This window comes from Raphanus sativus, chromosome 4 (genome assembly GCF_000801105.2).
Source record: "Raphanus sativus cultivar WK10039 chromosome 4, ASM80110v3, whole genome shotgun sequence".
In the NCBI taxonomy this organism is placed as follows: domain Eukaryota; kingdom Viridiplantae; phylum Streptophyta; class Magnoliopsida; order Brassicales; family Brassicaceae; genus Raphanus; species Raphanus sativus.
Window position 1 is genome coordinate 46,353,792 of NC_079514.1, and position 9,374 is coordinate 46,363,165.

The 9,374-nt window shown below is 39.8% G+C and overlaps 2 protein-coding genes and 1 non-coding gene across 3 annotated transcripts; all 3 read right to left on the reverse strand.

Moving 5' to 3' along the window:
- Nucleotides 1–1,244: 1,244 nt before the first annotated feature.
- On the reverse strand, nucleotides 1,245–4,086 carry LOC108855478 (probable methyltransferase PMT22). The gene is made up of 7 exons (XM_018629317.2): nucleotides 3,470–4,086; nucleotides 3,013–3,162; nucleotides 2,662–2,932; nucleotides 2,469–2,579; nucleotides 1,979–2,396; nucleotides 1,710–1,904; nucleotides 1,245–1,620 (listed from the first exon to the last, which is right to left on the reverse strand). Exons 1-7 carry the CDS (start codon nucleotides 3,971–3,973, stop codon nucleotides 1,437–1,439), a joined length of 1,833 nt encoding a protein of 610 aa, XP_018484819.1. The 5' UTR covers nucleotides 3,974–4,086; the 3' UTR covers nucleotides 1,245–1,436.
- Nucleotides 4,087–5,589: 1,503 nt separating this feature from the next.
- On the reverse strand, nucleotides 5,590–5,661 carry TRNAP-AGG (transfer RNA proline (anticodon AGG)). The gene has a single exon. It is a non-coding gene; the product is annotated as a tRNA-Pro (tRNA).
- A 1,013-nt stretch (nucleotides 5,662–6,674) lies between these two features.
- LOC108855477 (probable leucine-rich repeat receptor-like protein kinase IMK3) lies at nucleotides 6,675–8,891 on the reverse strand. Its single transcript, XM_018629316.2, is given in 3 exon segments — nucleotides 6,675–6,865; nucleotides 6,983–7,147; nucleotides 7,149–8,891. Coding segments are annotated over 3 exon segments (1,860 nt in total). The 5' UTR covers nucleotides 8,802–8,891; the 3' UTR covers nucleotides 6,675–6,823.
- Between the last annotated feature and the right edge of the window lie 483 nt (nucleotides 8,892–9,374).

A 9,374-nucleotide genomic window follows, 5' to 3' on the forward strand; every position in this document is an offset into this window, starting at 1 on the left:
CAATGGGCCGCGAGGACTGCACTCAGCATCAATAATTGTGTGCATTACTTGGGGCTTGAATGAAAGAACATATTCAACAACATATAGCTGCAATAGATGACAGGAACCAGACGATCCATTATAACTTATATACACATCCCAAAAGTCTTACAATTGTACAACTTTGATTACAAACACATAACTAGAAACCACAAAAACGAAAATCCCCAACTTGTTTGATATTATCCAGAACTCTACTCCATTTGCCTTCACCACATTGTACCCCATCCACAACTTTCCCAAACACAAAACCAAAGCCATGAGGTCTTCTCCGTGCAAACAAAGAACTGTTGGGACCTGAATTAGCCATAGACAAAATCCCTGGACCCTTATGCTTCAACTTAAAGATCTCTCTTCCTGAAACTTAGTCCCATAAATCGATTCACCACGTGTGAAATCTACACCTTGGCACCGTGAACCCTGGGATTATACAACGAAAGGCTGAGCCTTTGTAGTGTGTAATGCCTTCCATGCCCTCCCAATTCCCTTCTCGGTGTCACATCTGCAAATAGCTCCATCACAACATGATCAAGCAACTCAATGTAAGAAACTAGAGCCGTGGATCTATACATAATGCTTTGTTATATCTACAACAAACCCATCAACCAAATCTCTCAAACTGTTCGAAGAACAACACTTGTGTAGTCATCACCACTTAATGAACACTTAAACTACAGTAGATATAACTAAGTTCTTACTACTGTCTGAAATCAAAACAACTAGCGATTCAAGTACAAAGAAATGTCCCATTCATTAGAATTGTCGATAAGAAAAGAGAGATTCTTATAACACAGAGATCTTTTTAAAATCTCAATGGATGGTTTTAGGGTTTCGCACAAATATTGAGCTCACAGGCGATTTAACAATACGTTATCTGCAAGCCTTCGATATGTGCTCTTACGCATACGCGAATTCAAGAAGTAAAAACAATCATCGGACCAAACTGAATTGAAAGAAAAATCAAGAACATGAACTGTGTTCATCCAAAGGCGGTACATTATGCAGCGAACAGTTATATAACGGCTCAGGGGTTCGTTAAACTAGGGTTTTACCAGGAAGATTGAGACGAGAGACATTTTGAGTTTCTCTGTTTTGTCCTAATAGGCTCACTGGGAAAGCCCATTATATGATTCAGGCCCACTTTCGACTTTCTTATCTCAAACACAGAAACAAAAATAATGAATTTAAAATAGATTCAATTTGACAGTGACAAAAAAAAAAAAAGATTCAATTTGAAATTATCTTGAAGTATTATATTTGGAACATAATCAAAATTGTTTCGAGTCAATTTAAATCCCTATACTTAGTCAAAAATTAGAAAAAAATCCGTACAAAAAGAACACCTTCTAATCACAGTTCCTTGAATCCTTGTTATATAGAGGATGAAATGTTTGTGTTTATGGACGCCACGATGACTTCAAGCCAACAAGGTATTTCCCTTTGTACACATTCGTTGACCACCGTAGAGATAAAAGAATAGGGTTAAGCTTCTTCATCATTTCAACGGTCTCTTGCACCACAAGGTATCCTCCTGGCCTTACTATTCTGTCTATTTCCACTACCACCTCCATCAAATCACACCTGAGAAAATAAAATAAAACAGCATGTAGTTAGTTATGCAACATATTCAGAAAACAACAAGCTTGCAAGTCGATCCATGAATCTTTTACCTTTGAGAAAGAATGGTGAGAAGGAAACTAGAGTGCAAGAGATCATATGATCTTGGGTACGTGTTGAAAGACTCACACCAATCATGGTAGATCCCAATCAAACCTCTATCGAAAATCATTGATAACGTGTCTTCACCTTGTACAGGAACCACATTCATCACCCATAGTGGTCTGTTTATAAGAGCAGCTGCAAATCTGAAACCAAACATCAAGAAGATAATGTAAGAAAGATCTTTATCTGAACTAACTATATTCAAGAATAGTCTCACCCTCCATAACCAGCATTCATGTCCATCACATTGTGAATCTTGGTCCAGTTTATAGCTAAACCGTTCAAGTAGACATCTGACACGGTTCCAGACCAGAGTCTTGTGTCTTCTCTGAAACTATCTTCACTGCTCTGCGCTGTTGAGAGACTAACCGGCTTTTCGGTTAACCTTCCAGGCCATTGGGAAGGCCATCTTCCGGTTAAACCGACCGGTACTTTCGGTACACAGCTAAGCAGAGGAGTGTACCATGAACTGTTCTTCTTTGTGTCCTCTTCGTTACAAAGAGGTGGTTCATTGTTCTTACGGGCTCCATAGCAAGAATCTGAGTCTGGTTTCTGGTAAATAACGAACCCAACTTTTGTAAACCGGGTTCTAGCCACAACTTTCCAACACATTGATGTAGTCAAAGACTCCATAGCTACAAGAAGAAGATAAAAACAATTAATAAAAACCCTTTACGTGTGCCACAAGTTACCAACAACACACTAACTTTTCCAAACGCTACGGTGCCCTTCATCGTGTTGATAAACCGGTGTAGCTGACCAAACAAAGAACCCTCCTGGTCTTAGAACCCGGTTAAGTTCCAAAAGCGGTCTACCACCTGCAACATGAAACTTTATTATATACACACAGAATCATAAAAGCTAAGGTTAAATTAAATCAGTTCTATTATAATATCAAACCGTATCCATGCCAATGGACTCTGCATCTTGCGCAATGGATAACGTCGTAAGCATTATCAGGAAAAGGAAGCTTTTGAGTTCCAATAACAGCTAGTGTAGCTGGGATGCCACGTTCTAATGCGAACTGAATCTGAGCTTCGTGTTCGTCTTTGGGAGCAAAGGACATTGTGATCACGTTTTTGTCTAGTAATGTCCCACCAAAGCTAGCCACACCACAACCAACGTCAAGTACCACTCTTACTTTCTTTCCCCATTCAAGAGCAGGTAACGTCTGTGGAAAAAACAAGAACCGTAAGTTATAAGGGAAGGAAGAGGACACAGCACAGTTTTGGTTTGTTGTGTATATACCACCTTTTGTATGTAGTTGATGTAGTGAATAACACCGTCTTTGAACTGAGTTCCACCTCCAGGGAAGACAAAGAAAGGTCCGGTTTTACGAATCCAGTTCTGATCTTTCTTGTAGTCTACAAGCTTGGGGTGAGGTGCATTATCATACCATATCTACACAAACACAAGAGTTTAGAATAGCAGAATAAAGAACAGAGGACAATGCTCTCTAATCAAGAAGCAGAACAAGAACAGAGGTACTAATCTTAATCTTAATCAAGAAGCAGAACAAGAACAGAGGACAATGCTCTAATAATCAAGAAGAAGAACAAGAACAGAGGACAATGCTCTAATAATCAAGAAGAAGAACAAGAACAGAGGACAATGCTCCAATAATCAAGAAGCAGAACAAGAACAGAGGTACTAATCTTAATCTAATCACGAAGCCGAACAAGAACCCTCCAAGAAACGAAATTCTCACCATGTCTCTGCTCTTAGGCCAAGGCAAAGGAGCCTTGTAGCGTTTTGGCAAAGGAACGAGGCATCTAGGTGGAGGAACAGGACAGTGCCTCTCTCTGTGCTCCATGTTCCTCTTAGACTTGAGTTTCTTGATGGCTTTTACGTTGTCTAGACACGGCATGTAATCTGGACTCTCGCATCTCGTCCACTCCACCTTCAAACTAGTCTTGTCTTTAACCCAATCCATTTCCAAATCTTGATGAACCGGTTCATCATCGACGACGGGGGTCTGAGTCTGAGAGAACGGTGGTTCCGGTGGGGGTGGAGAGGAGTTGTTCACGGTGGTGGGGGTAGAGGCTGGTGTGACGGTGGGGACGTCGGAGAGGGAAGAGCGACGGAGATAAGAGAGAGACAGGTAAGGGAAGAGATCGATGGTGTCGTTGGTTAAGAGGATGATCGTGACTGATACGAGCAAGATTGAGAGAACACAGAGGCCTGAGAATTTACGGCTTTGGAAGATGTTCATCGTCTTCCACGCTTGAACGCAACAGAGGAGGAGACTCTGATCGATCTTGAGAAAAAGAGTAGTGATTGTGGTTTGTGTGTTATGAGCTAAAAATAGAAATCAAGATTGGCAATAAATAAATAGATATACATGTGAGACGTGGCATTTGGTTACTTGCTACGACGTAATGTGAGATATGAAAATAATCTATATATATCTCCTTCCTTATGAGGCCATGATGTGTATTATTTGATGTGCAAGTTAGTGGATGAATAATGAGCATATATAAGGAGACAAAAACATGGTGACAATTGGTCTAAACCGTGAACCGTAAACCGGAAATCTTTACTCTGTTTATCCGGTTACTGGCTTGTTTCAAAAATTGAATTTCATGTTATAACGGGACCATGTGAAAGCAAAGAGACAAAAGCTTTGGTTCAGGTGAATCGTAAACTGAAAGGAAAAGCCTACTTTTTCTCCTCACTCCTCAACTATTTCACAAAGTCCTAAATCAACTACACAGGACGTAAAGATGTAATCAGGAATCAGCCAGTGTAAGCAAAACTAACCGCTTGATATTATCTGTCAGTGGATGTTCTGAAGCACCAAAACGAAGAAGATAAAAAGTTAGGATTCTCCATGAAATCAATTCACTTTTAACCAAAACCTTGTAAGCTTAAAACAGAATGTAGCAGCTTCACTACCTTGTTTCTTTCTCTCCATGTCCTCTTTTTGTTCTTCTGAGATCAACTCAAAAGCAACGGTTGAGATGTATTTTCATGTGTTATATTTTTGAAGATTTATTATTTCAATTTGAACAATAGCTAATCAAAAGAAAAGCTATCATTTTTCATCACTCAGTCACAAGCTTAGTAACTAATCAAATGAACAATAAGCAATACATATGTAGACATTAATAGGATGGGACCTAGTTTGAGGAGGAACTATATAGAAGAAAATTTTCCCATAGACATTAATCAATGTTCGCTTCTGCTTTTCCAGAGTTCATTTCTAAAAAAGATTCTGCTCATTTTTTCTCTGATTTTCTGCTTATTTTTCTTCTCTATCTTGTTTCTTTCTCTCCATGTCCTCTACAATTATCTTTTCAAGTAAATTCAGTTATTTTTTGAATAGTTTGAGCAATGTTTAAGAAATTGCTAGGTGGTAATCATGGGCGTTATAGAAGATGAGTATATCCTGTTGGGAACTTTATGATATTGTGTCTTGCCATTCATGGGAAAGGCAAATAAATGCAGAGGAAGGTCAAAATCTGATTAGATCACTTTTCTGGCCGTTCATGGAGGCTTTCTAGTGGAGATGGAGACTAAAGATCTGAAACCGAATGTGAAATGGGGAGAAGAGCTCTTGAGAAGTCCATAGGGTTTAGCTTTTGACCTGAGCCTAGACGACTTATCTTAATTATAAATTAGTCGTGGAAGTAGTCTGGCCAGTTATTAAGTACCAAGCTTGGTTCTCTCAATTGCTTTCATTCAACGCCATGACACAATAGCTTTGTCTTCTGGTCTCAACACCAGTAAGGCAGTAACAGATCCGTGGGGCCGACATGTGAATAAATTTGTTGTATTTTGCAACCAACAATAAAAAAAGCATATTTCAAACAAATGATGAAAAAAAGAGGGGCGTTCCGAGAATTGAACTCGGGACCTCTCGCACCCTAAGCGAGAATCATACCACTAGACCAAACGCCCTTTTGTTGATAATATCAACTGCTAAATTTATAATCATGTTGAATTGTGAAACCAAAAACCAAGAAGGCTAAATCAGTTCTCTGCCAACGCTTGTGAGAAGAATGAGAAACTTGATATGCCAGAGGAAGTTGTTGTGTCAAGTACAGAGAAGATAGGAGAAGAATTATCAAACAAACGTTGTAAGCCTAAGTTGCTTAAGAAATCGAATCTTAACACTTTGTGCTTTCCTGAGTTATATGATTAAGCTTCTTTGCCAACTTTGTATTTGTAAATAATTTGACAATTCTGATAATAAAAAATGATTTGACAATTAGACTAATAGGGTGAGTCTCATATATCTTTTAGCATCTTTGTTATGTTCACTCAAAGCTTGAGAAAACAGAAAACTCTGTTTCTGATAAAAGATGAAGCATAACCAGTTTACTATGTACGAACACAGACTGATAATGAAATGGTTAAAACACATAATAAATCTAATAAAACAAGAAACACTACTAGGAAAATCAAAGAATTGCAAAAAAAAAAAAAATCTACTACTGCTCTGCAAAATTCTCCACTCTTTTTTTTTTCTATCGGCTTGTGGAAGCAGAAGCTTCAGGAAGATCAATCAACGGTTCAGATGTTGTTGCTGCTGCTGCCATCTCCTCCGGTCTAATCTCTCCAAGCTGTGTCATAACTTGCTGAGCTTCAGGTCTAGTTGACGGTGTAGGATCAACACAATGCAATGCCAGTTTCAACGTATTCAACAACTCATCGCCCATAGTGTTCACATCATTCAACAACTCCACATCAAAAACTTCATTAGTAGACTCTTCTTTAACCGCAGTGGCAACCCACTGAGGCAGATCCACACCGTTCAAGGCCTCGCTCGGAGACTTACCAGTCAAAAGCTCCAATATGATCACACCGAGGCTATACACATCGGTCTTGGTGTTGGCTTTCTTCAGCTTAGAGAGCTCAGGTGCTCTGTAACCTAATGCACTAGCTGTTGCTATCACGCTTGATCCCGCTGCTGTTATCATTAGCCTCGAGAGGCCGTAATCTGAGATCTTCGCGTTGTTGTTCTCATCCAATAGTACGTTGCTTGACGTTAGGTTTCCGTGGATGAGGTTTGCGTGCGTGTGAAGGTAGAACAATCCACGTGCCATTCCTTTTATTAAACTCATCCTTGTAGGCCAGTTGATATGAACATCAGGTCCTCTAGCTGCAGTTTCCAAAACATTAAACCATATGTTATACAAATCGTTACAATATCCCATAACATTTATAAAATAAAAGTATCAAAAAAAAAAAAATAAAATAAAAGTATCATCAAGCTTACCATGTAGGAATGTGGCAAGGTTGCCTCTAGACATGTAATCAAAGACCACAAGCTTCTCTCCCTTGGGTCCCAAGTAATAAGCTCTAAGTGCAAGTAGATTTGGATGTCTGATTCTTCCCAATACATTAATCTCGTTCTCGAACTCTTTCTGCCCTTTGGTGATTTTCTCTCTCAGTCTCTTCACTGCAACTTGACTTCCATCTTCAAGTGTAGCTTTGTAAACAGTTCCATAAGTGCTTTTCCCCATGATCTCTGCCGTTGCACACAGAAGATCATCTGCTGTAAACGCCAATGGCCCATCAAAGTGAACAAGCTTCCCTCCTGTTTCTCCTCCTCCAGCTTCAGCTTCTCCTCCTTTCTCAGTCTTTGTTGTAGCTGCAACTCCTGGTCCAGCCTCTCCTCCTTTAGGTTTTGCTTTGTCTGGTTTCTTCCTCAGCAAGCAACAGAGGAGAATGAGCACAAGGATAAACATAACTATCAGGAGTGCTCCAGAAGCAATGAGGATGATGTCTTTAGTACTCAGACTCCTGCCAGATGATTTCTTGGGAGACGGTGGAGGAGGGTTTAGAGGAGGACATGGTGTAGAAACACTGTACCCACAAAGCCCTAGGTTTCCGACAAAAGAGGTGGAGTTGAACTTTTGGGACAGGAGAGTAGGAACAGGACCAGATAAGTTGTTGTAAGAGACATTGAAGAAGGTTAGGCTTTTCAGATCAGTAATGGAAACAGGAATCTCTCCGGTGAGTTTGTTTTGAGACAAATCTAGACGTGTGAGAGAAGAAATGTCCCCTAGGGTTTCAGGAATCTGGCCACTAACACTGTTACTGCTAATATCCATTGTTCTGAGCTTAGTGAGTTTGCTTAGCTCGGAAGGTAGGGTTCCACTGATCCTATTATGACTAAGGGAAAAGACTTGTAGGTCAAGTAAGCTGCAGATTGAAAATGGGAATGGACCAGAGAGGGTGTTGTGGTCAAGAGACAAGACACGGAGACTAGGAGAAGTGTTGTTAGTACTACCCCAAGTGTCTAAGACAGGACCAGAGAGGTTGTTATGGTCAAGGGAAAGAAACTGAAGAGAAGAAGAGCGAGTGAGACTCACTGGGATCTGACCAGAGAGTGAGTTGAAGCTGAGGTTAAGCCTAAGTAGCTTAGTGGAGTCAGCAAGACTCGTTGGAATAGGATCAGACAGCAAGTTGTTACTGAGATCAAGCGTCTGAAGGAAACGAGAAGCGCCGAGAGAAGCAGGGATGGAGCCGGTGAGACGGTTGTTGAAAAGCTGGAGACCTCTGAGGTTAGGAATGAGTCCTAAAGACAAAGGAATGGACCCTCCGAGGTTGTTGTCATGAAGACTAAGCTTGCGGAGAGCTTGAAGCTGTCCTATTTTCTCAGAGATTCTACCTCCAAGAGACTTCCACGGGAGCTGAATCACTATAACTTGACCTTGAGCACATTTGATTCCAGCCCAGCCTCCAGAGCAAGCAGTGAAGCCTGAACCGTTCCAGCTTCTTAAGACCCCTCTTGGGTCAATAAACTCTTGCTTAACAGCTTGGAGGCCTTGGTAATCAGCTTGTGTGATCACTACACCGTCCCAGGCTTGGCTCGAGCCGGGAGAGATGAGGAAGAGGAGGGTGATGATTAGGTTAAGGAGAAAGAAGCTTCGAAGTGAAGCCATAGGGTGATCAAGAAAGGATTGATCTTTGGTGAAGAAGAGAGAAGAAGAAGAGTGAATGAGATTCCTAAGCAAGGATGGAACAGGGAATGGTTTTGGATTTGAAAGAGTTTTGTACAGGGAGAGATGGGTTTCGTTGGAAAAGAACATAGCACGTGCCCATCTTACAGAGAGAGAGAATCTTTGTGTTCTTTTTTATCTTCTAGTGAGAGAGATAGAGAGAGAGAGAGAGGAGACAAAAAGATCAGGTGATTGTAATAAGAGGCTTTGGGGTGGAGCAGAGGCGCTCTCTAATAGTAAATGAGTTCTAACGGCTAGTTTATTTATTATATTCGTTTTCTTAGTTAATTGTGTGTGTTTGAATACTTTGGTTTTTACGTTAGGTCGATCTATCTCATGTCATTTTGTTTCACCATGTGAATAAAATATTACTCATACATTTGGACTAGTTAATAAGATTATTTTAGTTATATGAATTTCAAAAACCATATAAAAAATGTTTGTTCTCAGAAAGATTGATGAATATTATTTTGAACATAGATTTTATCATGAGTACTAGGTCACTATCGAAATAGTAATATGATTTTTAGCTTCACATTTATACTCGTTGTAAGTTTTGTAAATTTTATGAAAAATAACTCCATTGCTCTTAATTGTTTAAATTCAAACTTTTTTTGAATTTCCAATTAAAATTAATTGTGATAACTAAACGAATTTTTATAT